The 27,630-nt window shown below is 41.3% G+C and overlaps 2 protein-coding genes across 11 annotated transcripts; one reads left to right on the top strand and one right to left on the bottom strand.

Annotated features, from left to right (window-relative positions):
• Nucleotides 1–95: 95 nt before the first annotated feature.
• LOC143146421 (zinc finger and BTB domain-containing protein 6) lies at nt 96–26,972 on the top strand. Of its 7 annotated transcripts, XR_012991933.1 has the most exons (7): nt 97–601; nt 736–930; nt 1,015–1,212; nt 1,298–1,808; nt 1,898–1,957; nt 10,198–10,634; nt 10,919–11,575. XR_012991933.1 is itself a non-coding variant. In XM_076310713.1 (6 exons), the coding sequence occupies exons 2-6, from the start codon at nt 745–747 to the stop codon at nt 15,929–15,931; spliced, it is 1,476 nt and encodes a 491-aa protein (XP_076166828.1). In that variant the 5' UTR covers nt 96–601; nt 736–744; the 3' UTR covers nt 15,932–19,209. The 7 variants fall into 7 exon arrangements, 6 of the variants coding, with proteins under 6 accessions (XP_076166828.1, XP_076166831.1, XP_076166834.1 ...); XM_076310713.1 differs by lacking the exons at nt 10,198–10,634; nt 10,919–11,575 and adding an exon at nt 15,411–19,209 and having other exon boundaries at nt 96–601; XM_076310716.1 differs by lacking the exons at nt 10,198–10,634; nt 10,919–11,575 and adding an exon at nt 26,650–26,972.
• On the bottom strand, nt 24,711–27,630 carry Nedd8 (Nedd8 ubiquitin like modifier). 4 transcript variants are annotated; one of them, XR_012991934.1, is made up of 5 exons: nt 27,480–27,616; nt 27,385–27,402; nt 26,965–27,077; nt 25,335–26,445; nt 24,711–25,273 (listed from the first exon to the last, which is right to left on the bottom strand). XR_012991934.1 is itself a non-coding variant. In XM_076310729.1 (5 exons), the coding sequence occupies exons 1-4, from the start codon at nt 27,495–27,497 to the stop codon at nt 26,361–26,363; spliced, it is 234 nt and encodes a 77-aa protein (XP_076166844.1). In that variant the 5' UTR covers nt 27,498–27,616; the 3' UTR covers nt 24,711–26,127; nt 26,337–26,360. The 4 variants fall into 4 exon arrangements, 3 of the variants coding, with proteins under 3 accessions (XP_076166844.1, XP_076166843.1, XP_076166845.1); XM_076310729.1 differs by having other exon boundaries at nt 24,711–26,127; nt 26,337–26,445; XM_076310728.1 differs by having other exon boundaries at nt 24,711–26,445.

Raw genomic sequence — 27,630 nt, 5'->3', positions numbered from 1 at the left:
ATAGATTTACATTAATCGAACGAGTAAATATTTCAATCAAGCATCTTCATGGATATTGGTATAAACGAAAATTCACCAATGACAATGCCTCTACGGTGTTCCACACATGTATTACGACGTCCCACGCATCGCGCGTGGCTTCTATAGGAAGTGGAGTTCTTTTCGCGCATCTTACGCGTTTTCCTGAAGGAAAATGGCTACCAGCTGTCATTTAATCGGGAAGTGTGGCTTCTAAAGTGACACAGGATTCTGTGAAAAGTCGTACAACGTGTACAAGAACCGTTTGGCGCGATGCAATTACATAACATTGAAATCGTTTGGTAGATCGACGCCACTTTTCATCTACATGCGGAACCCGTGAAACCTTCCACAGTGCCATGAAATTCTATTCCGCTTTACTGTTTACAGTTTTTATTTTTTGCGAAACGTATCAGGACTAACGCGTTAACGCCACTTCTATGTTCTTTTAACAATTTAACTACATCGACGGCTACACTGTACAACCGCTGCCGACAATTTTAATCGTGCTACGTACTAAGAGCCACAAATTTTTTGACCTCACTCACGTTATTACTTTGGGATCGCATTAATTGCAAAGACGGTAAAATATCGTTTAAGAATATTAGATACATGAATTGAAGTATATACTGTCGCTTTTCATTTCTCTATATTCGAAGTAAACAGAGTTGTTCATATTTTTCTTAATGTTTAAACAAAAGTCCTGTATTATTTCAGAAAAGCAGCATGGGTTCGAGTCAACAGTTTTCTCTCAGATGGAATAATTATTTAAAGCACATTACTTGCGCTTTTGACACATTAAGGACAGAAGAAGATCTTGTCGACGTAACTCTAAGTTGCGAAGGAAAAAGAATAAGAGCACACAAAATGCTCTTATCGGCCTGTAGTACATACTTCAGGGATTTATTTAAGGTAAATTCAAATGACAGATTAGATAATGTATCGGCAATATTATGTATCGGAAACAAATTTTTTGTATTCTTTATTTTATTATAGGAAAATCCATGTCAACATCCTGTTATAATATTTCGTAATGTAAAATTTGATGATTTGGCGGCGTTAGTTGACTTTATGTACCAAGGTGAAGTAAACGTTGTTCAGGAGCAACTTGCCAGTTTCTTAACAACCGCCGAACTATTAGCAGTTCAAGGTCTTACAGATGGTACAGGAAAAGATAACGACAGTTTAGTCGAGGTACGTTTCTTAAAATCGGAGTGTATTGCGTTTCAGTTTAAACGATTGATGAAAGATTTTGATTATACTTCAAATTATGTTTCAGGATGACCTAGAAATTCCTAACGAACCTGAAATTCAACTTCAAAATGCTTCTAGTAAAACAACAGATAAAAAAAGAAACAAGTCACCTTCTTCGCCAATGCCTTACCATGCCGTTGACTTACAGCCTGATGCTCCACCGAGTAAAAGACGAAAATGTAGAGAAAATGCAAGTACAAATGTAGATAAGGCTGTAAGTAATGCTTTATCTGCAAAAGATTCTGAGAACAAAACGTCAGAAAATCAGACAACAACTAGCTCGGATCCTGTTGAAATAATTCCTCTTATGCCGAACCTGAAATTGGAAATGCCTGAATATTTAGTACAAGATGGAAGTAGCTGTAGTTACGAGGAACAAAGTTTAGGGGACAGTTCATTAAATAAAATTGCTATAGAAGATACGTCGTCTAATACTCCCGACCATGATCAGAAGCCCGATATCAGTCAAACATTTTATTCAAGTAGTCAGTCTACTTCGGATAATTTGGATGTTAAACATCAATCAACGGATGTTGGTAAGACCTTTATCAATGCCTTCGATAATACTGCGATACCGTTTTAATCGTATCGGTAAATACATTGTATGTCTTTGTGTTTCAATTAGGACACTTGCTTTCGAAACCTAGTACATCCGGAGAAAGGTTAACGCAAGAAGCAGTACAGGGTAAGTGATTTTTAATCAGTATTTATCCTATGTTTGTATAATACAAGACTCGATGCTTTGCCATCTTTTAAAGTTTACAAGAATTCTATCGAGAAACCGTATTATAAAATTGCAGAAAAGAATACTATTTTGCAATTTTCGATCGAACGTGCTCGACACTAATTAAAGATTCAATATACATTTTCTAAACGAAAGAAATGGCACTGCAGATAGTTTTTAAGTTTTGTACCCACGTATCACGCACGCTAATGTTGTTCATTGATTCGTAAATTTCACGCGAATCATCGACAAGCAACGTACTTCACGGTTACAACGTGCTACTTCTTTTTGGCAAAACCATGTTTTTTTATCAAAGTTATAAATAAATCATATTTGAAATATATTTCCTTAACGTGGATACAAAACAATTCTCATACATATTTTTATATATAACTTTGATTAACGTCAGATTATTTGTATTGAGGTTTGATGACAAAATTATGCAGAGTAGGAGGGGAATGAATTTCTTTATTTGATTTGAGGATATAGTTGCGTGAATTTCTAATAATACAAATTATACGAGAATTCAGTAACATATACAGCTTTGTACTATTCTCACACACACCAATTTTTTTTTTTGCGAGAAAAGTTAGAGGTATTAATAGCGTTTACAGTAAAAAAGATTTATCATTTGTATTACGTCGAACAAATTTTAAACCAGTAAAAAAATTTCATTTACCATTCGTGGACTCGACTGTTCGGGAATAATAAAATAAAATAAAAAAGAATTTTTTAAAAATGGAAAACTTTGCAAAGAAATTTATTCGTTTCAACGTCATAGGTTCTAATTAGGTTTCACCGGACCTTAGGTCTAAGGTACAAATAATACATCCGTTTCGTTTTGGTACTTTTTTTTTTCTTTTTTTTTTTCAATTTAAAAAGAAATTTTTTGATTCATTTCTTTATTCTTGTGCAAACATTAAGATCGCGTAACAAAAACGATCGCGTGGCAAAATATTGACGCAAGTGTCTTAGGTGTATTTCGGAGAAATGCATTTCCTACTGTTATAGAAAGTTACTTTATTTCTATTAATCGTTTAACTGTACTATAGCATACAGAGTGCATGGTTTTTGGATATAAATGTATGGTATATAGGCACTCGGGTGTAGGTTGAACTGTAGATACTAGCAAGCATTGCCAAGTGCTGTATGTGTGCCGACAATCATCAACATTCCTTTAATAACTCGAACAAAGCCACCACTATATTCCTTATGCGCACTAACTGTAAGCATATTTTTCTGTATACACTAAAATACCTTTCAGTGCTGGTATGAGGTAATTTCTTTGTATCGTAGAACTGTACAGGACACTCACGCGCGCGTGTGTAGCAAGTGTTACACATGCCGATTTACTTGCATGCAAAGTTAATCTTAAAGTCGCTGGGCATCACGTTGTTGTGTCGTAACGCAAACGATATCCACGAGTGCTTCGAACGAACGAATCTTTAGAATCTCGTTAAGGTGGTTTCATTTTTCCCCCCGACACGTCGATTCGAAATAATACTCGAAACATCGTCGATGACTGTAACACGATCGTCTAACGCAATAAAAATCACGACACAATTTTTTGATCTATCCCGATTTCAACCCGCGGCGCGGTATCCGTAATAACCGTCACTTAAGATTAACTTGCAAACTGGTAATGATTTGTTTGTAAAGAAAATTCCGTAGCCTTGCAAAAAAAAAAACGACTAATTTTGAAGTAGCAACGGTGATGGTGCTGGTAATAGTGGCATGTAAACGATCTTCTTCCACACTTTAATATCTCATTACTTATCCTCTCTTTTCGTTGTGCATCGTAACGTTGAAAAATCAATATGGGTGCGTGGGAATCCGATATTTAGGTCGAATCGATTATGCCTTTAGTACCCGATAGTGATCGAGGCAACATGTTTTCCCGAACGTTAAAACGGTATATATATATTCCCGACGAACTCGAATTTTCTACGCAACACATACGCCGAAGCGTTGAGATGATCGCGTCGCGGTTATTTCTTTCGTATTATTATTATTATTCTTTTTTTCCTCATTTCTTTTCTTTTTTCTTTTCTTTTGCAAACCGAACGATCAAATTCTAACCTTCCCGCGGATGATACGTTCACACGCGACCCGATCCGAAATACGCTTGGTGTCTCTAGGAGACAATTCCGACAGGTAGGTAAGCAGAAATATGTTTACGTTCACCGTTTTCACCGTTCAAGCAGGAGCATGAATTTCGTCGAGCGAGCGAGAATGTATCCGAGAGAACGCTTGTGCTTTTTTTGTGTTGGAAAGCACACACGCCCGATGGCTACGCCTTTGCGTGCGAGATGGCCACAAGGTATATATATATATACATATATACATCGAAACGAGAACGTTTTTCCGTTTGATTTCGTCCGATTTTTCTGCGCAAAAAAAAACAAACAAAGTAAATAAATAAATAAAAACAACAACCAAAAACGAACAAAAAAAAGAACCAACGAAAATCGAAAACAGAAAAGAACGAGTAAAAAAAAAAAAAACACTGTAAACCGAGCAGTGAGTAACAACGATGTAAATAACGGTTTAAGAAGGGCACAGATAATCCCGTGTCTGTACGCTATTGACCCGTGAAGAACGAGCGATCGGATCGTTCGATCGCTCGGTAATTACGAGTGTTGTGTGTGTGCGCGTGGAGTTACTCTGGTTTCTTTTTTTTTTTTTTCTCCTTTCCTCGGCTCGATTGTACGCTCTGAAACGTTGTAAATCTCACCGTGAAGCGACGCGAACGAAAAAAAAAAAACTGTAAGTCGTTCGCCGATGCAACGTCCCTCCGGTAAAACTGACGAGACGAGAGAGTGAGAAAAAAAAAGTAATAATAATAATAATAATAATACCGAATCGAGGGGATCTCCCACGATGTGTCGAATCGATACCGAGGCGACACGATCCGCTCGCCGCCGGTGTATACGTAAACACGAAAAAAAATCACAATAAGAAGCCGACGTCGTCGTCGTTGCATCGCAGAAAGAGAAAAGAGAAAAAGAGAACGACGCGTCGCGGTTTCACTTTTGTTGCACTTTGTCGAAGATCTCTGAACCGGCATGCGTTGCCGGAAACGTTCACGCAAAAGACACATTGGGGAAAAAACACGGACAGAGTAAACCGCACACGGAGAATCGAAACAGGAAGGGAGAAAGAAACGCTTCCGTGACGATCCAGCGAGAGAGACACAGTGTCGAAGCGACACGAGGAGTTTCAAAGAGCTGTTTCGATGATCGAAGAACGCGGGAGGAGAGGCAAGAGAGATTCATCGAGGACTCGGTTTTAATCGGAATGGAGAGAAAGAGAAAGAGAGAGAGAGAGAGAAAGACTTCGCGTAAACACGTGACGCACGTACAACCGTGGTTGCCAGACTGCGTTGCACGGAAAAAAAAAACGTATAATAATAACGCAATAATAATAATAATAATAACGCTGAAGAAAAAAAAGGGGGGAGGGAGGGGGAGAAAGAAAGACCGAACGCTCGAGAAGTAAAGACGATTTTGTATTTCGGAGGCGGAACAAAAGGTTTGCGAAAACGTGACACCGAAGAGAAAAAAATAAAAAAACAAACGGAACGAGAGGAAAAAGAACAATGATCGAGAGATTCGGCTAGCACCTGGCAATGCTATATAAAAATTTCCATCTAAACACACGCATATAAATATATATATATACATATTATATATACATATATATATATATACACAAATATATATATATACATATATATGCATATATGTACGTACGGAAAAAAATAATAACAAATTAAAAAATAAAAACCAAAAAAAAAAAAAAAAATACATATCGTGGGTATATTGGTATCGCTGATACTCTAGACTGGCTTTCACGGCTACGGGATTTGTTGGTGCTGGGATTGGTCGTTAAAAAAAAAAACATTTGTTTTACTAATGGTTGCCTGCATGTGCAGATATACTTAAGAACTGACTAACCGAAGTGTTTGGCCAATGTGTTTTCTCCAGGAGGGATTACGTACGTATCTGGTCAGCCGCATAGCCTCAGCAAAGCAAACGGCCACGGAAAAGTATGTGTACACTGCAAGCAGCGCGGAATGGTCACATCACGTGGAAAGCTCAGGCAGACGCGCTTCAAATGTTGGCCCTGCAATGCCTGTTTGTGCCGCTGGCCATGTTTCGTCGATTTTCACAAAATGCGCGCCATCCCGCACATCCCGCCCCCATAGCACCAACTCGCCCCCTCCGGCTGCCCCGAGTTAATATCGCTACTCAACTAATTAACAACGCCCTGTGCTTTTCGATTTTTTTGTGTTTTACGTCCACGATACAAGAGAGAGAGAGTGAGAGTGAGAGTGAGTGAGTGAACGAGAGAGAGAGAAAGGGAGAGAGAGAACTTCGCAAAGGGACAATGGAAAACAAAGAGAGAGAGAGAGGGAGGGAGAGCGAGAATTGGGGTGGGGGTGAGGAGGGGATTGTTTGGCGTCTTTTATAACGATCGATACGGGGGAAAAAGAAACAAGGAAAAAAGAAAAAGAAAACTACGACATTTGCTCTTTCTCTTGCGCGATCGCGAGCGGGGACTCTTTCAGGTGAGAGGGAGAGAATGAGAGTGAGAGAGAGAGAGAACCTTCGTCCAACCGGATGTTAACAATTATCGTAAGAAGAAGAAAAAAAAGAAAAAGACAAAACGGAGAGAAACGCGTGGCTGGGAAAAGCTGTTGTGTCACGGACACCGATCATCGAATATCTCGTCTGAAAGAGCCCTAATTCTGTCCACCCTGTTTTTCGTACCGTTTGCTCTCCGAGTTTTCCTTCCATATAATCGTTCTCACGTGCCTCGCGATCGTCGAATTTTTATCGCGTAAGGTTTTCGTTTTTTTTTTTTTATTTTTTTTTTACATTTTTTTTAATTCGATCTTGTTCTTCCTACGGGTAGGTAGGAGACTCTGAAAGTTTTTTTAACTTTTTAACTTTTTAAAGAAATTTTTTGTAAAAAAAAAATGCGAAGCATTTGCTCATGTATGTATATATATATAAATTTTAGATATTTCGGACGTTCGAGAATTCGAGAATGTTTTACTGTTACTCGCGTCGCTTCGCGTTGATCGTTTTATTTTATTTTTTTTTTTTATATAATTCTCCCCTTTGTCGTACGACGACGACGACGACGACGATGCTGCTTTCTTCGAGGGAGCAAAGAGAGGGAGGGGGGAGGTTCGAGAACCCCCTCCGTACGAAGCGTGTATCTCGTCACGGACACGTGTCTTCGCGAGCATCGTCGCGAACCCAACCCGGTGGCTTTTGTTTCTATAATTTAACCGTAGATGCCAATTTAGTTTTTATTTATAACTCGCGTTAATTGTAAATTGACGGTTAGGTTAGTTTAACGGAAATAACGACGATACTCCCCTCGGACTATTCGTAATATACTTTTTTTTTTTATATATATATATAATAAATATATATATATATATATATTCGGTGATTTTGTCGCTCTCGACAGTTCTATCGTACGCACACACTAGGATAATGTAAAGAGATCGTTATTTAACTTAATCTTGATTGACTCTATACATAAGACTGCGACGAGGTAAACTCGTTATCGAATTAACTCTTTTTTTTTAACGGTAATGTTTTTCGGCTCACTGCCGGGAGTACTTAGATACAAATACTTGGTACCTATCGACCGGGTAGCAATGATATCCGTTTCGTCCCCTTTTTACAAGACGCGCGTATATCAGTTTTACATGTATTGCATCGACGTTGATCCCTTGATCGTGCATTTATGATTTTTTCTTTTTTTTTTTTTATTTGTATCCCTGTGGTACGTTTCACGAAACACCGATACTATGTAGGTAAAAACCGTCGTGATATTCAATGAATCGGGCGAACGAAGATTCGCCCACGATTCTCTTGTATACAGAGTATAAAAAAAAAAAACAAAAAACAAAAACAAAAAAACGAAGTACTGGGTGAAAAAGTATTTCCTCGATTTACGCCGGTATACGCGTAAACACACACACCGGACCCCGATCGCATCGTGTCACGGTTGGAAATTATTTACGAAAGCTTACGAAAAAACCAATTATTGTTCCATGAAAAAAAAAAAAAAAATCTTGCGTTCTTTGTCGTTTTGATTGTTGTCGTTGTAACGCTCCGAAGATCTCGTAGAATATAAGTTCGCTAATGTTATATCGAGTCGAATGAACGCTTCATATATATATATATTTTTTTTTCTTTTTTTTTCCTTTGTATTTGTGTGTATCTCATGGACTTGAATCGTAGGACGAATTAACGGTATACATATCGTGCTTCCAAATACGAGCACTCATAGACTGACACCCATTCCCGCAGGCTTAATAATACCAATCTTAAAGGTCGATCGAAACTCTCTGATAGCGTGGTTCTTCGAATAATCGAGCTCCTTCACGGTTTGTACGATCCACGAAAAAGGTCTAGAACTCGATGGGATTGAAATGCCGTCCAGCCTGTTTTTTCTTCCCAATACTCGTAACGCGTCAGACGTTGGGTCGGTCGCGAACGCAGCGTGAAACGTTGTAAAAGAAAAAAAAAAAAAAAACGAAAAAACAAAGTCTCGCCCGAACGAAACTTGCTTCGCAAAAGAATTTTGTGAATTGACCCACGAAGCTTGTAATAAAAAAAAAAAGGAAACCGAACCGATTGTAATTGTCGAGAGCTTACCTATCCCCGAAACCCATGTTGCGAGAGCGATCCTGTGAGAGGGTTTTACTAACAAGATCGATCGTGGAACGAAAGACGAATGATCGCGAGCCTCGACGACCGATACGTACGATCGCGTTGGCACTCTCGATGTATCTCGGCGGCCTGGGAACTTAGCGAAGCTTGAATTCTCCTTTATTAGTGGTGTCGTGTTCGTATGCCCTCTGTCTCTCTGTTTTTGGTCTGATCGGACTTATTCTATTCAGCTTGCGCTTTCTACGCACGACGTACACAGACGACGTTTTTGTTTCTCTTTTTTTTTTCTTTTTTTTTTTATCCTTTTTACGCCAAGAATCGCAGGGAGAGATCCGAGCACGATCGACGACCGCACTCGTGTATCGTTCGACGTTGAGAGACGGGCGCTTGTCGATCGTTCGCGAAATCGTGCAATTTCTTGTCGATCGGAAAAAAAAAAAGAACCGACGCGATCGTTCGACCGAGAGCAACACCGTCGAATCCTTTTATCCGAAATTCAATCGCGCGTGTTTCTCTCCGGAGCGCTGGCGCGTCGCGAGAATCCCGTTTCGCGAATAGAGTAAAAGGTACACACGGTATTGCTCGCTTAAATTCGAGTAAATCGATAGGGTTGACCGTTGAAATTATCGCGGAGCAGGTAGCGATTTTATTCCAGGAATTGTCCCGAGCGCTCGAGTCTCGAGGTCCCCCTCGACAAGAAGAGAGAACAAACACGACGAAAGTAAGCGAGAGAGAGAATAACACGCGGAGTGGGGACACGGTCGATCTCGAGCATTTCAAAGGAGCGCCGCAACGCGCTACGACGAATCGTTCGATCGCGAAAATTAAAACTTTTCGCTTTGTATTTGCAACAACGGTGTCGACGGACCCGTGAGATTCTCCCGATCGAAACGAGCCCTAACACGCCGCGTATCGTACGAACTTTGTTCGCGATAAATTTAAATATAATAGAAAATAATAGAACAGCGGTGAAACTTGGTCGTTTCGCGCCGCGTTCAAACACGTTTCAACGCGGACGAACTTCGCCGATGACACACGACTATCACGAATACAAAGCGAAGAGCGCGCGAATAAAAATTTTTGTAATTTCTTCCCTCGAACTGCTCGAGTTTTCGATCGTCGCTACTTGGCACGCTACTTCTTTCTCGCTTGCTCTTGCGTTATTTAAATCACCGTCTTTGTTCGTACACATCGAATTATCTCGAGGCGAGAGATCGCGTTGCAGAGGACGGTGGGAACGGGGTTCGTCGAAATTTACTCGAGGCGACTCTATCGAGATTTAAGCGAGCAATGCCGTGTATCGCGAGAAAAGAGTTCGTAGACGGTTGATCGTAAACGCTGTACACGCAATTTCGCGCAAGGGCGAGCGACAAGCGCGCGCGGGGTGGAAGATGATTCGCGTCGCGGGAAGAAAACGCCGGTTATCTTGCGATGTTGTGCATACGGCGTAGCGTGTTTGTGGTTAATATAGAGGTGATCTTGTGTGTTTGTGTTTATTTGTAGAACGAGCAGGAGATACCGCAGGGGGCGGGGGTGGTAGCGGCGGTCCTGCAACCGCGGACCTCGTCTCGGACGATGACTACGGTCAGTCCACGGACACTGAATTGTTGTTTCGCTGTAGAATTTGTTGGAAGGGTTTCAAGCATCCGATGTCGTTGACACTGCACAAGGACTTGCACACGGGGCAGACCAGGTGCCCGATTTGTCAGCGCATCTTCAGTCGAAGTTACGACATGAAGGCGCATTTGATGCGCATCCACAAGTGCACGTTCAGTGTCGACGCGAAGTTGAACTTTCGAAAGTGATCACGTAGCGCCTGTTCGCGACCCGAGAAACGTCTCACGAACACGTTCGTTTTCCTACCGTCGGGCGAAAGGAAAATCGGTCGAACGCTTCGCGATCGATACCGACCGGTTGAGATCGCGCCTGCGCAACAGGCGGTGAGAGAGAACGTCGAAAGACCATTTTTACCCCTTGACATCACGGCATCGCGCGGTTAGAGAAATGTTTCTTTTCTTTTTTTTTTTCTTTCTTCTTCGTTCGACGAGATACGATCGTCGTGTCGGTTACGAGCTTTATATTGTTCGATAAACCCGGACGTTCGTCTTCGGAATGTTTCGTACTCTTATGCGTACTATTTTTTTTTTAATTTTTTTTTTAAATAGATACTTATCACTAGCGTTTACGATTTTACGATATTTAAGCCTGCGAATGAATTCGACAGACTTGAACGGAAAAAAAAAACGATGAAAATACTCGCTGGACACGTTGTTATTCGATACGATCCAAATAAGCATCGTTCCTTGTACACGTTAAATAGACTGATGCCAGAAGACTCGAACAAGGTGCCATCGACGAAAGATGACGCGTAAAAAACGTAAAGTTCCTCAGAAAGACACGCACATAGAAAGTAAGCGATTCAAAGAATAACAAAATATCTTCGCCGTGTCCCTTATGAAATAAGGTTACGTATCGTTCTCTAGTTTTTTGGGTTGTATTTTTATTTTATTTTTTTTTATTTTTTTTTTTTTAACCATCCACGTTTTGTTTCGAGGCGATTGCACGTATTATTTTTTCTTTTTTTTTGTTTAAATCCCGTAAACGATTATCAGTTGCCCCGAGAGGAGAGAGATATTTAAGCAAAGTCAGCCTCGCGCGTACACGTTGACAGGAATGCGACTATTGCTGGTGCGATGCGCTATGTTCGTTTTTAGTTTTATGTTATACACATTAACACGTCGTATCTATTTATAATTAAAGTTTTACATTATTACAGGATGTTTGTATACGATTTGCTACAAGGGACGACAAGTCTCGAAAGACGTATTTGATATTTTGAATTACTGTTTAGGAAGTTTTAATAAAACTCTCCGAAAAAATGCATTCTTTTGTTTCACTCGCTTCAAGATACTAAAGAGAAAAAAAAAAGAACCGACGACGACGAAAACGAAAGAGTGGCGCACTTCTTTCTTTCTTTCTCTTTTTTTTTCTTTTTTTTTTTTTTTCTCTAATAATTTTTCAACATCTTTCCTCGAAAAGTTCGCGTTTTTCGTTCGCGATCGCGACTACCCTGTACAAATTTCAATATCCGCAAAAGAACAAAAAAAAAAACAAAAAAGCTTTCTCGTCGTATCTCGAGAAGAGATCAATCCTCTCTTTTTCCTTTGGCTGGAGGCTTCATTGAACGTGCTTGTGGGTACTGTACTATGTGGGAATTTCGCTCGCAGTGGCTACGCGTGTTTAACACAGAGATACCGTATCACGACAGCAGGAGATATATTATATATCTATATGTACACGCGTGTGTGTGTGCGCGCGCGCGCGTACATACATATATAGGTATACGATAATCTCGCACACACTCGACACAAATCACGTTCTCGCGAAGAGTGGGGCGGGTTTCGCCTCTCGCGCCCACCGAAAGTCGATTCCTCGCCCGTATTCGAACGTCTTCTCCTTGCCGCGCGCGCGGGGAATCGTCTCGCTCGCCACGTCGCGATCATCCTCTACGGTCGTCCCTCGCTCCTGCTCCTTCACGCGCACCGAGAGAGAACTCGCGACCGCAGACGCGTTTTAGGAATTCCGTCGTGGGGCGAAACAGACACTTCGGGGGCCCGTGCCATCGTGAAAAATTCGATCCAATATCGGTTTCAACGTCCCTCTCTCGATGCACCCGTGTACATCCCCCCCACCCGCCCACCCCCCTTAGCCTTGAAAATCGACATGATTGAAAAACCAAAACCAAAACCAAAAAAAAAAAAAATATACAGAACAAAATTAGAAAAGACAAGCAACGCGCGCAAATGCCCACGGATAAAGCAGAAAATCTCGTGTTCGGGGATTCGAGGCAAATAGAAAACGACGAACCTATATCACATAAGTATGAAGCTGTCTGTGTGTATGGGAACACTTTGGATTGTGTGCGCAGAACCAAAGCACGATACTACGCCTATTGGGAATCATCAGCAACATCATCACGAGCAACATGAACATCTGCAACGACAACAACAACAACAACAACAGCTTCAACAACAGCAGCAACAACAACAACAACAACTTCAACAGGCGAGCCTCGGGTACGAAAGGATGAGACGTAGGTCAAAGCCGCTTCACGACGGAAGTGGTCGCTGGGTGTGCGACGTCTGCGGCCGTACTTACAACCGCGGTGACTCCTTAGCTCACCACCGTAGCATCCATAGGGGCGACACGGTCTGCCCGATCTGTCAGGCCGTGTTCACACGAAAGTACACGATGCGTTGTCACATGCTGAACGTACACGGCGCCAAGTAACGCGGGATCGTATAAAAGTAAACAAAAAAAAAAAAAACAAATATATATATGTATACATATATAAAAAAAAAAAAAAGAAATTAAATATAAAAGAAGATGGTTCACCGATCGACCAATCGGCCAGCGACCCTCTAACCGATCGCAAGGCCGTTTCTCGACCGACCTTGCCGGCCTGGACCTCGACGCGTCCTCGAATGAAACTCGAGATCGTACAAATCGTTGCTAACTCGAGGAGGGACCGAGAGTGAAGACCGTTTCGCGTCACGGGGGTGAACGAATCATTTGTAACGAATTGTCGCGCGCGGTGCAGCCGCGCGTGTACCTTCTCCCACGAGGTAGGAGAGTATATCTGTACAGAATGTAACCCGTCGATCGAACGTATGTGTACATAGTGTGTGTATAACGGCCGACCGATAGCGTAGCGTACGAATACGCATGGACTTTTTCTTTCTTTATTATTATTATTTTTTTTTTTGTTTTTCTTTTCTTTTTTATATATATATATATTTTTCTTTTTATACACGATTTCAACGATTCCACCCGCGTAACGTTCCTCGTTCGACAGACTGAATTTTTTTACGCAATGTTTTTATCCTTGCATCGCAATGCAAACCGAACCGTAACTTATCGTTTAGGAACGAGGTTGAACTTGCGAATCCTAGAACCCTATACTCGGATATACATACATTCATACATACATATATGTATATGTATATGTATGTGTATATGCATATGTATATATCGAGTAGTAGGGAGTCAACCAACGGTGTATATATTGAATAGGTGTTTACTTTTACGAAATCGTTCACTCCGGTTATACATTGTCGCGCACACTGATATGACAGGGGAACCGAGAACGAAATTGGCATATCTTTCATGCTCCTGAGGTCAGGTCACCGCAGTATATATATATGTGTACGTTGCGCGCGCGCGAAACTCGTCTTCTTTGTTTCAATGTTTCAAATAACCACCGTTTCCTTCCAAGACTGAAGTTTATCAATTTGGAGCATAAACGAAACGCAGAAAGTAGGTGATAGATGGGGATGGGGAAATATTTTTTCTTCTTTTTTTTTTTTCTTTTCCGTCTTTTTACACAGCGAAGCATCGACGTCTCGACAATTTTGCGAACCCTATTGCGCGCACTTTGTCGCAAAAGGGCGACGGATCGCTGATTTTTTCCTTTTGTACATTTGCGCAGATTGAGAAATAAACGAAAACAACGTAGAAAGTGTTTTGTGTTTTTTCGTCGCCGATGGACGCGCCACGGCGCGCGTACGCTTGCTCGCGGGGGACGAGAAATAACGAACGTTGACCCGCCGCCGTTTCGTCTTTTAAACTCATCGTGTACCGCCACACACCCCCCCACGCTCGCATATAAACAAATACGCGCCCGGCGAAAGCGCGCGCTATTAGCCAAAAAAAAAAAAAAGGAATTACATGATTGTCGGTTCACTGCACACGACAAGCGTTTGACCAAGCGTCCCACGATTCGCAGGGAACGCAACTACTTCTGTACCATACGTAGAGAAAGGTAAAACACAAACGAAAAAAAAACAAAAAACAAACAAAAAAAAGAGAGATCGCGCGATCACCGTAATTACAGGACGCTTGATGTGTGATACCCCCAATTGCATTTCTGACTGCAACCGATCGAAACATGCACACAGACACACACATATATATATATAATATATATACATACATACACGTTTACATTTACACAGAAACCTTTTAAATAGAACTTCTGATGTTCTTCTGCATGAATATTGAACATTTTTTGTACGTAAATACGTTGTTTTGTTGTCGTTCAAACGTTGTATCCACAGTTCACAATAGCATGATGATCGCTCCAAGAGTTTTTTTACAAATTGCGTGTTTATCACCTCGTGGTTGCTCTTCCTTGTACAACTTATCGTGTGTGCTACCTTATCTTACCGTTCATCTCCTCGTATCGCTGATAGATCGAAGGAGACGTAGTAGTGAGCGAGTGAGAGTGCAAAAGTAGATAGCGAACGAGAGAAATAATAATAATGATAATAATAATAATAATAATGATAATAATAACGATCATAACGATAAATAATAATAAAAATAAAGAGAAAACAATTTTAACCAGAGGAACCGAAAAAGACAAAAAAAAAAATTGAAAAAAATAACTTCTGCGTGCGTTGTTGTTGTAACGTTTATCGGATCGACGTGTAGTTTTCGTTGTTTGACCGGATCCGTTTCGAATGAAAGTGAGAGCGTGCACCATAGAAAACCGATGACGATCGAGATTGCGAGGATAAGGAGGTAGAAACGGAAAAAAAAGTACATATACATATATATATATATATATATACATATACGAATAAATACGATACGATACGGATCGATCGGCATCGGGCGCACGCACTACCACATGAACGTGTTTGTATCTGATTTAGATCCTCGTACGGTGGTCATCGAACAGCCATCGCATTCGTGCAAACTCTGCGGTAAAACGTTTTGGAATCGGGACTCGATGTACAAACACATGAACATGCACAAAGGAACGACGCAATGTCCGGTGTGTCACAAAGTGCTGAGCCGCACGACCCACATGAAGCGACATTTAAAAAATCGGCACGGCTGGTTGGGCGTCGGGACGACCGCCGCCGCAGCCGCAGCCGCAGTCGCGAATGCCGCCGCCGTCGCAGCAGCAGCCACCAACGCAACCGCGACGACCACCGCCGCAGTCGTTCCCGGTATACCCGTTGTCACAGGCGTCACCGGGGGCGCCTCAGCCGCGAGCGACGCCTCCGCCACGACGTCCGTGCCGCCGACGCCAATATCTGTCTCCTCCGCGGCGATCGCCCCGCAGAACGCCGGGAGTCCTACCCACGGCATCGAGCCCAATGCCACCTACACCACTATACGCATACGGGAGAGCAGCGTCGAACGAATCACTTCTAGTCCTATTCCTTAGTGCGAGCATGCCTTGTCGAACGTAGAAACCCGTCGACGTAAGAGAGGATAGACGGAGAAGACACTATCGTCCATCCATTTCGCCGGGCCTCCTAAAATCCCTGATCGCCTCCCCCTAGATCTTTCCGCGCGATCGGGGAAGAAGCCACGATCGCGTCGGGATAGAGAATGAGATATGTCGTTCGCGGCGTTTTAGATCGGTTCTTTTCGGCACGTATCGTCCGTCAGCGGGAAGAAGGCCAACGGCGTACGCGTCCCCGTTCTGCGGTCCGCCAGTTCCCCCCACCACCGCGCGCGTCGTCGCCATTGGCCGCTGTCGATCCTCGTCACCGCCTCCGCGCAACGGTGGGGGTGTCAGTGAACCGCGGACCGGCGACGCGCGCGTACGTCGATCTTCTCCGCGCGAACCGGCGGTACTTACCCTCGGATACGTATATTTATTTATCGTTGTCGAAAGCACCCGGGTTGATGATTGTTCGTGCGCGTGTGTGTACGTACATATGCACACCTACCGGTTAGGTTGCTTCGCAGCATAAATCCGCGTGATGGTTCTCGGGCACCGCGCGGACCAGTATAATCGCGTAGTAAAAATGGAAAAAAAAAAACATATTGTAGGAAATATCGAATTTGTAGAAACATAAGAATACCAAAGAAGCTCGTACGTTTGTGGAACGTATACAGTCCCTACTCCTCCCCTTCCCCTGTGCTGTTTGTCGGGAGTGCCTCGGTCAATCCCGAGGAATGCCCTCCCCAAACCCCACCCACGTACCCCTCCCCTCTATGAACGCAATCGTTAGAAGCGTCGCCTTTAAATTCGTAACTATGCAAATAATTACGGAAGAGCGTTATGTCGCAGGAAACCTATTCCACTCTAGTCGTCGACGGGAAACCTATAATTAAAGATGCCTGTCTAACACTTTACGCCCTAGTCATTTGTACACATCCGTGTATGTGTGCGTACATTAATGTATATGTGTATGTGCATATAACAAAGAGGAAGATGAAGAGGAGAAGTGGAAGCGAAAGAAGATGATGAGGAAGAGAAATCGCGTGCGTAAACACGCGGAACATCTACGTAAACGTTTTTTTGTAACCAAAGACATAACAGAGGGATAAAGAAGAAAAAAAAAAAAAACAAATTATTTTATCTAGTCAAATGAGTTCGGTACTTAATAGCGTTAAGGAGGAATGTGCATCTTTCTTCGTGCCATCGAACACGAAAACCAACACACACCGTCGAGTGCCTCGACGGTGAGACTGAACAGAAATCGCTTAATAGTTTTTTCTCACTCCTTTTGTTTTTTTTTTTTTCGAGGCTTCGATGTCTTTTTAGTTAAATCGTTTATTATCACCGATTCGATGATTTTTAGCCAATTTTACGCCTCGACGAACGCTTCGACGATCGAGAACGATAATCCATTCGTTGGTAACACTTTAAGCTTCGCTTTGGAAATCGTTCGCGACGTGTCCTTCCTAGAAACGTCGCCGGAGATCAAAGAACCTTCCTCGAGGCATCGGACGTCGCGTATTTGCGTAGCCGCAAAAAGAGAAAAAGAAAAGCGCGAAACGTTTCTTTTAGTAATCGAAAACCCGGTCGAACTTCGACAGTTTTTGTCCGTCGTTCGTTCACCGACGTATTATTACCTTGGAACGGCGCGACGGATGCTCCGTTTTTTTAGCTAAATGTGTGTACAGTCTCGTACCCTCTCCCCCATTGAAAAGAAACTCGTGTGTGCCATTCGTTGAAACACTATCCGGCGTTTCACCGAAGCCGAAGCTGTCGTCCCCTTTTCGACAGCGATCGGCGTTTCGAGTTGCTCGTTTGTGCGTTTCGGAGGCTACTCGTTCGTCGCTCCTAGATTAAAATTTGGCCATATTGTTATAGGTTCATGATATTAAACATACTCATGTATTTTAGTGTTAAGCTCGGAGACTTGCCAAAAAGAAAAAAAAAAGAAAAAAAAAAGAAAAATATTCGCGACACACATATCTGTACGGTCACGCATAGAACGTTTATTTTCGTTTGTGCGTTCCACCCATCCCGACGTGGATGTAAAAGAAAGAAATTGGCAATCACGCCTTGGCTCTTATTATATATATTTTTACGTTATCGCCCCCCTATTCTTCATTTTGTTGCGCTTATTTGTTTGTTTGTTTCTTCTTCTTTTGTTTACGTTTCTAGTTGGAATTTAATTTAGATTCATCTTTACGCTATTATTATTTAATCTCGCTCCAAAGAAACCCCGCCCATGCCCTAAGCCCCTCCCCCTAGGCGGGACGAGTCTTCGCCTACCGACCGCGAACCGTCCCGTATTTAAATCCAATCTACTCCCTTTTCCTGTGCAATTACAAAGAGGCTATTGTTCGACGATAAGGCAAACTGATCCACCTACGATATGATCTCTTGTTCGCGATTTTTATTTTGTTGTTCTTATTTTCTTTGCCGCCCCGATAGCAATCTTCGCTGTATGCCAAAGTCTATGAACGTTGTGAATCGAGTGCGGACAACGTGGAAAATACAGTTATTTACGCGATGACTTGATTGCGACGTGACGAAGTACAAATCGAAGCTAGTTTTGCAGGCCTCAAGAAGAGTACAACATTTACGCGACTGTCGCCAATTTTATATTTATTGCCCGTTGCAAATCGATGACCACGCCCGCTGATTTTTTTCGATATCGCTGTATAATTTTCTCGAATATATACGTACATACGATTTCAGATAAAAGAAAATATATATATTAATAATAATAAATAATAATTCGTAACGAGTCAACGCGCGACAGTCGACACGCCATACGTACTACATACCGGTTTATTAACATTTTCTGTTCGCGCGATAAGAGCGGATCTTCTGTTCGCAGATTAACAATGCTTGCGTTAAAAATTTGCAATCGCATGCGATATGTTTCGTGCTTGTTATACTTTACGTGGCACATCTTGCACGTTTACTTTTAATTATCTAATTTCGACGACTTTTGATCGAAGTTAGCAGAACATTTTGTTAGTGGCACGAATCAGTGTTTAGTAGTGCGATATATATATTTATATATATATTCCGTTGTACGTTGAATTGAAGAAAAAAAAAAATAATAACAATTTTTTTTACTTATGTTACCTTACGTTGCGATGTAAGCTAAGTTCCGTGAGGAACGTGGAATACCATAGATATGTATACACGTTTATTTATACTTGTGTATAGTAGACATATATAATTATTTAATTTAAAAGAAACGAATGTGCACATTCCTCAGAAGCCACAATACAAATAAGTACAAGATTGCCAATTATTACTTTAGAAGAATTGATATTTCTTTCTTTCATTATTTATAAAAATAAGAACTATCTATACATAAAAATATATATATATATAAATATATATATATAAAAATACATATATATATATACATAAAAATATTATAATATATCATTACATAATCTTATGTTTGGCTTATGCGAGTTAACGATGTAAGTAAAACAAAAAAAAATGTGTGTGAATAAAGTTTCAAAATCTGAATTCAAGCGAGTCCTTTTTCTTAAAAATACGAATAAAAAAAAACGAAATATCTTTGTCAAAATTTTGATATCGTTACGCTCGGGTTGTAGTTTCGCCGATGCAAAATTAAAAAAAAAAAAAAACCAAAAAGAAAAACAAAAAAACAAAAAAAAAATGTCGACGAGTAAGTATACACACGTGACGAGTAATAGGACACGCGCGTTTCGTGACGACACGGAAAAAAAAGTAAATAGAGAAATAAAGATCTCGCGTGCCTCTCCTCGCGACCCAAAGAAATTCGAACGCGCGTTAATCGTCTCCTTGGACACCGTGTGGAACGCAACGACCACGAATCAACGACGTGTGCCATAATTTTAATTCGCGTTCGCGACACTGCCGCCAAAACTCTGTCGTCGATGCGAGACCTCACCGCGATTATCATTCCGCTTACGACGAGAACATAGGCGTCGAGATGCGTTTCGTACACGACGAAACGAGTTGTAGTGGTTCTGTTTCGAACATGGTATATAATTGGGTAATACTTTCAGCGGTTCCCGTTTGCGCCATGTTAATCAATTTACGCTTCAACATCTTCACGCTTCTCACTGCCACGTCTCTCTTTTCTGTTCGATTTTCACACACTAATAGCATCAAAAACATGCATCGTCGTCTGAAAAGAAGAAACAAAAAAAAAAAAAAATAAAAAAGAAAACAAAATCGATGCTGTTTTTACGATAGAGTCAATAATTAGGAGAACTTGTTTGGGAACGAGTCAACGTTCCCAAAGGGGTTACATCGTCGGTCGATTCGCAGCTTCTTCACAGATCCGGATCGCTCACCTCACCCTCCGTTAGTTTCAGTATCTCGTTCTCTGCGATCGGGTTTCGCGAAGAGGCTGCGAATCGACCGAGGATTCCGTGGTGTGGCAAAGATCACGGTAGAGGGGCGGGGTATAGGTACCGGGCGCAGCTGAAACAACGGTCTGCGTCGCGCGTTACCGTACTCCCCCCTTTGTCTCTGATTAAATTGTAATTGCCTAGAAAAAAATAAAAATAAAAAAAAAAACAAACAAACAATGAACGAAGGAATTCGGCGGGTGACGTGGCTGTTAATGTGTTGCAGGGGGGGTGGGACGCAATCGGAAGCATGTTGGCGATACAACTGGTCAAGTGGTGATGCAGGGTCCAGGGCGTTTTTCGTGCAGACTCTGCGGAAGCGTATACAAGCACCTTGCTTCGCTGACCCAGCACCTTGAAGTGCATCGCAACCAGACAACCTGCATCCTATGTCACACCACTCTCAGTCGTAGAACCGACCTGCGGCGTCACATGCGTCTGAAACATAACATGCAATTGCAAAAAACGATCCAGAAGCAGCGCAGCTCGAAAAACGAATTGGACTCGTAGATTTCAGTTTCGATGCGCCGAGAAACATTGCTTCTCGCTCCGCCCTGGTTCCCCTCTATATTGTTCTTCTTCTACGTTGCGAGTTATTCGCGCCGAGTCGGGACGCGATTTTTCTTACGGCGTAGCTGTCTCCTATTTCTTTTACTTTCTTTTTTTTTCTTCCCTCGATCGTCGAGGTTTCCCCTCTTCCTACCTCTCCGCCCCCCTCACCCATTTGTACGCATTCGCTGCTCGACGATGTCGAGAAAGAAAACAAACAAATCCCCCTCCCCTTTTTTTTTTTCTCTCTCTCGAGAACGAGAAGTTCTCTCACGTACCATGGAAACCGTCGCTGAATCATCGTTAGAGCTACTTAAAGTCATCGTCGACGCGGCGTCGTTCGATACTCGCGTGCACCCGTGACGAACGAGATAACGCGCGTTTCGTGCGTACAGTATTAAAAGTTCAGCAGGAATCTTGTTGCGCACCGCCTGTCGCTGTAGCGTAGTCTGTATTGTTACTTCGATGCTCGCCGCGTCTACTTTCTCTAGTATTAAACGATCGAACGTCGAAGCGCCGGAACGGGCAAGTTCGAGGACAGTGACATGGGACTTAATTTATTTATCGTTCATCCGATCTCAGTTTCGTAACGTCCATGCACCTTGGCGTGTACTATATATATATATAAATATATATATATATATATTTATCATCTTTTCCTTTTACTCGATAACGACCAAGGACCGCGAGAAATTCGTTACTCAAGCGAGCCCGGAGATTTTTTATTTTAATTTTAATCCTTTTCGTTGTTCTCACCACACCCTTCGAGAAACCGATACAAGCACCGTCGTTTGATTTCATTTTCATTCCGCGATCCAGCACACACACACACCTTTGTTGCGCGCGCGTTTATATATATTATATATATGAATTTATATATATTAATATATATAATACGGTGACGTTTCCGTTTATCTCATCGTCACGCGCTTGATCGTCGATGTGTAACCGTTTTTTAAGCGATAAAGCGTCTTCGACTCTGTAAGGATTCTAGTCATTGCTGTACAGTGCTTTAGGCGGTCGCTAAATCGTTTGATTGCTCTTGCATCGTGTATCTTTAACGCGCGTCGTACTCTCACGCGAATCGATGTTCCGTGGATCTCTGTTACGCGTGTTGTTAAACGTTAGGATCCCTAACTCTCTTCTCTCCCCGCCCCCCCTGCCCCAACCATTTTGCGACGACTGTTGCGCGCTTACCGGATCGATAACGATACAGTTGCTCGACAAGCGCGAACAAAAACCGATACTTGTACGATTAGGTGACAAATAATAGCGTATACGAAGCACGAGATATCCATATCAATAGAATTACAGTGTTCCAAAAGCGACGAGTCGAGGAAATCGAATAACCGCGTTGCGCGTTGCGCGTTGGCGCGCTCGGCCGTGTCCTCGGGCGTTTATCGAGGCGTTACTTGGAACGCGCGGGCTGACGGGGCCGCGACTCTTATCGAGGTAGACGCCGCACGCTCGCGCAACCACGCGTACGTACAAGACGAAACACGCGACGCGAGTCGTTAAATCGTCCATAGAGAAAGTCCGAATAATAATAATAATAATAATAATTACACTGACTCTGTTTACACGTCCGTTGTTCGCGTGCTCGATTTTTTCTTTGCGATCCAAGATGGACTTAGCTGCTTCGATGGAGCGCATAGACAGTGCCTTACACACACGACTATCTAGTTTTACATTTTACATATTATAACTTTCCAGATGTTTACCACAGTTGACCGCGTATAAGAGACTATAAAGAGAACCAACCAACCAATGTATTTTTCTTTTTTTTTTTCCATTCCTTTCGCCGGTGGCTTCGTGTAAACATTGTCTTTGTGTACGAAATTAAACGAGAATAATATCTTCGTTGATCGACCATAACGAATCCAATACGATGAGAGTTATATTATACAATTTCTTCGATCGGATCGATAAACAGTTCGGGAACTTTTTCGAGACCACGCCACACAGCTATTCGTTAATTTCCCGTAGAAAACTATTTTTCTATCCACGGTGTTTTCCACCGTCCCCCACCCCACCCACCACACCACACGTTTTTCATCGAATCGGAGTGTTGCTTCTAATCGCTCGAATTTTCTTTTTCTTCTTTTTTTTTTTTTCTTCATTATCGCCGATTCGTAGAGCCGAGTTGCGTCACGTTGGACGAAATCGTAAATGTACGTTGTTATCGCTAAGTAATTTATCATGTCCAAAAATAGCGAGTAAAAACTTCATTGAACGAAAACTCGTGCGAATCCGTAACGATTGTGTACGAGGATTTTTTGGAATAGCGGCGAAATTATATTCCCTGCGACGACGACGACACTTTCGCGCGAGTTCGGGTAGCTCTCTTTCGTGATCGAAAAGAAAAGAAAAGAAAAGGAAAAAAAAAGCAAAAATAAAAAAAAAAGAAACACACACACACACGCACCCGATCAAGGAAAATAAACGAATAATTAAATAAATAAAAATCGAACTTTTGCAGGTTGCCCGATTGTGTATCGCTTTGTAACGATTGGTTCGATTCCAATGATCAACATTATTTGAGAATCTTATATTATATAAGTCCTACGTGTACGTTGCTGTATTTATCCCAATAAATAAATAATATCTAAGAAACGTCTAATAACTAATTACGATTTAAGGAAACGGTTAACGTCGTTCACTCGATGAATATTTTACGAAAATACGTTCGAGCTTTTTGGACAGAGTGGAGAATCCCGCGCGATGGATTCTCACGCGGCGAAAGTCAAGGGGCGACGGAATCGCAATTGAAACGACACGAACACGGAAATTATTAAAAAGTTCGATTTTTCTTTCGATCGTTTCCTCCGCGTCGAGTGTTCGAAACGCGGTTACATTTATTCGGTGAATTATTATTAGTCCCGTGTTATTTTCGGAAACGATCGATTCGTACACGTATAAATTCGTAAACTTTTAGAGAAACATCCCCCGTTTATTCCCACGGCCCCCCCCCCCGCCCCCCACTACGAATAGCAAATTTGATGCGTACGGAGATATTATCATTTCTTTTTTTTTCTTTCATTATTGAATTACATTTCCCTTCTCGAACAAAATGAACGTGTTTGTACACGATGAAGCACTTAGTTGTAGAATTGTGTAGATTTATACGTAGATGTTCGCTGTTAAGGATCGCACGAAGCTTCGTTGAAAAGAGAACAAGAAAGAGAAAAGTTTTATCGAGGTAATTTGTAAGCAACCGATCGGAATCAACGCGTTAACTGAATGTCGAACGAAACTTGTAATTGATTGTTAGGCGGCGTTTTTTCTCTTAGTTCGTAAGGTATATAAAGCGACGGTGTGAATTTGTACCAATATGTCTCGCACGATAGTTAACGTGTTAAGGTTAGTTGGCTAAGTTGATAATTATCACGAGCAACTACCGTCTCGTCGTCGTACCGATTTGAACGATACTTAAACTATCGTGTCTAAAGAACAGTGCATTTACGGGAACGATCAGTTTGCAATGAATAATTCTGTCTCACAGGCCAGTAGGTTTCGCGATGAAACGATAACGCGTAGGTACCAATAATTACATTTCAATGATATTTTCATTTCATACGTGTACGTATGGTTGATTGTACGCGAACGTTGATAGACGGTCGCCGGTACGTACCTAGACGCAGATATACGAAGTGACTGTACATACGATATATGCACACATATATATATATATATATAATATACAGACGTATACGTATATATATCGTTGAACACTGTCGCGGTCGCAAACTTTTCGTTTCAGTTCGAAAGAAAAAAAAAAAAAAAACCCCTATTACGTGTATGTACTAATTGTGAGCTTGTAAGTGAATTAAAAAGCGATATAAAAAAAACTATGCTTTAAAATGTTATTACAGCAATGTAAATAAATCGATTTACAATGGAAAGCTTCTAGTGTTGTTGGTGTTTTTAACGACGTGAACGATCATTTGTACGACGAAATGAATGGTTTCGGTGTTCATCGTTAACCGATACGAAAGTCGAGTCACTGAATCCGTGGATAGACGTTCTTCGATCCCATTCGCATAAACGGCGCTCGGTGTCCATTATCGTGGAACAGGATAAAGGTACACGCGGGAATACGAGACTGTGTTCCGAGCGTGTTTCGAATTGTGCGCTTGAACGTGTTCTTGGTGGTGTCTGTATTATTCTGCTTATGCTGCGTGAACGTGCTCTTTGGTTTTCGTTCTTTTTTTTTTTCTCTTTCTTTTCACTTGCAATCTTTCACAGTGTACGGACGACCGTTTTACGATGTTCGTCGAACGATGTGTACCGCGATGGATGTCTCGTGTATTATCGTTTCGATTTGTTGAGTAAGGGCTGATGGTATGTCTGTGTTTAATTTTTCCCCCTCGTAAGACCTGTCCTGAGATTCTTGAGAACCAACCTGCAACGATTAAGAGATTTAGGGGTGTTGGGCGAAAACCAATAGAATAGTTATTTAATACGTCTATCCCGAGTGTTCCGGTATTACGACATCGTCCTGGAACAGGGTCGTTTCGACGACCATGGTCCCCTGGTTACTCCGTATGGTTGATTCGTCCATCGACAAGAAAAAAAGGAGTCGTGTGTAGACTTTCATCGATCGATTTTGTAGTTTGCTTCGCTCTTCGTTACGCGTTTTAGGAAATAGGTAACATTGACGTCAATTTGTTTCAATACTTTAATATCTTCTTCCTCGTTCGAGTACAATTTTTCATTAATAGATAAAATGGTAGTGACGCACTTATGTCTATTGATTCTTTACCTTGCGAGAACGATCATTGAACAATTTCGAAACAACCCGAAAACGGTCCCGATTCAAATATTTCACGCAATACAATATTATTGTAGTCTTAGTTATAAGAAGAAATAAATTTATAGAGCCACAGGCAAGGACATCGCCATGGAGTTTGCATTCGCCAGGATCATTCTGCAATAAATGCGGTATATCGTTTACAACGCAGCACGCTCTTCTACGGCACATTACATCGAAACACGAGGAGTCGCGAAGCTCTACCGCGTACTGCAATATTTGCCAGCGATTTTTCAAAACGAAATGGAGTCTGGCCACTCATAACAGCAAATATCATAGAAACTGAGATCCTTGAATTTTTTGACTTTCCGTTCGGTCCATGAGCTGTTTAAAATTCGGATCGGGTCCCGCCTTTATACAGACGTCGAAAGTTGAATGAAATGAAATTCTTAATACAACACGTTCCTGTTGCGGTATTCCCTTGTGTCTGAATTTTAGAATTACAACTGAAAAATCGTTTTATCGGTTAAACAGGCATTAGAACTATACGAGCTAAATTATTTTATTTAAATATTTATTTCAATTCTAAATGTAACCGTTCAACCACGTTGAAATACAAAGACGATCGCGTGTCCTTGTAAGCATATGTAATGTCGGAAAGTGTCTAATTATTTTTGTGGCTGATCTTGTACATTTCTTAATATTCACTACCCACGTTTCAAACTGAGGAATGTCATTATTATAAGCCTCCCCTTAATGCGAGTACCAAATGCAACACCGATCCACCTTGAACTTTATAATCTTGCGCCGTTTTTTCATCGTTCCTAGAAACCAACAAAACATTTTGTATTTTTATTTTTTAAAACTACTTTTTAGTATTAAGGACACATTCAACTTCGCAAATTGCTCCTGAACGCACAACTGCGCGCTTTAGTTTAAGCAACTCTGTGTTTTATGTAATTATAAGATACATTTGACAAAAAGAAACAGGAAAAAATAACGTTGAAACGTCCTAATTGATGGAACAGGAACGAGGAGGCCGAAACAACTATGCGAGCCAGATTCAATAAGGACTGTAGAAAGTCACTTTCCAGAGTATGTACCGTCGACACCAAAGAAGATAAATGCTACAAGAAGATGTAAGGTTTGCGCGTCTAAGGGACTGCGAAAGGAATCTCGTTACTATTGCGCTTACTGTAACGTAGGATTATGCGTAACACCTTGCTTTAAGCAATTTCATACTACACACGACAACAAATAAAACATTAAAGCACGATTCTTTCTATAGGAAACAATCTTTTTGTACAATTGTATAAATTACTTCTATTTGCAATTATACCTACATTTGCTTTCCAGAAAATATTAATCGCTGCTGTTGCGGCGGTATACCTTCCTTTTCTTCCACTCTTTCTTTAATCCTTTCTACTTTATCCGTAGGCTCTATATCTATTTCGATCTATAAAAACAACAACATTGTGATAACCATGAATTTCGTGTATAAGTCTACTTATCGTTTAACTAAATATGTAGATAACATAGTAATGGATAATATTAAATACTATTATAACTTGTAACGATAAGTTTTTAACGGTACATTGAATGTCAAGTTTTCTATTCTTAGATGACAACGCGATCTTGTTAGCAGAGGTTATTTTACTTCAACAGTTTGTTCTATTTTACAAGTTTATATTGGTAAACTTAATATCACGGAATTGATTGGCGAATCGTTTTAAAGTTTATACGATCGTTTTACGATTACTTGCCTCCTTTCCTGTAAGAGTCTGAAACAAGGTTAGAATGTATTTTCGAAACAAATCGTAAATGACGTAGTCCTAATTTCGCCGGTTGTTGTTCTTACCTTAACTTTAATCAACATCTTTTATGGATTAAAAAGTAATTTAATTTATTTTCGCTAGGTCTCGAATTAAAAAACTATTGACACACAGATATAACTATGCGGCTCTTTGAACTTTGAATAAAAAAAACTGTTGTCGTACTATATCTAGTTA

Source organism: Ptiloglossa arizonensis, chromosome 4 (assembly GCF_051014685.1).
Source record: "Ptiloglossa arizonensis isolate GNS036 chromosome 4, iyPtiAriz1_principal, whole genome shotgun sequence".
Taxonomy (NCBI): Eukaryota; Metazoa; Arthropoda; class Insecta; order Hymenoptera; family Colletidae; genus Ptiloglossa; species Ptiloglossa arizonensis.
This window is presented reverse-complemented; position numbering and strand designations above follow the sequence as displayed.

Coding starts and splice junctions, on each gene's coding strand:
- LOC143146421 (XM_076310713.1), top strand. CDS start 745: ATGGGTTCGAGTCAACAGTTTTCTCTCAGATGGAATAATTATTTAAAG. Junction 1,809..1,897: donor ACATCAATCAACGGATGTTG/GTAAGACCTTTA, acceptor TGTTTCAATTAG/GACACTTGCTTTCGAAACCT. Junction 1,958..15,410: donor AACGCAAGAAGCAGTACAGG/GTAAGTGATTTT, acceptor TATCTGATTTAG/ATCCTCGTACGGTGGTCATC.
- Nedd8 (XM_076310728.1), bottom strand. Junction 26,446..26,964: donor ATATTTTCTGGAAAGCAAAT/GTAGGTATAATT, acceptor GTTGGTTTCTAG/GAACGATGAAAAAACGGCGC.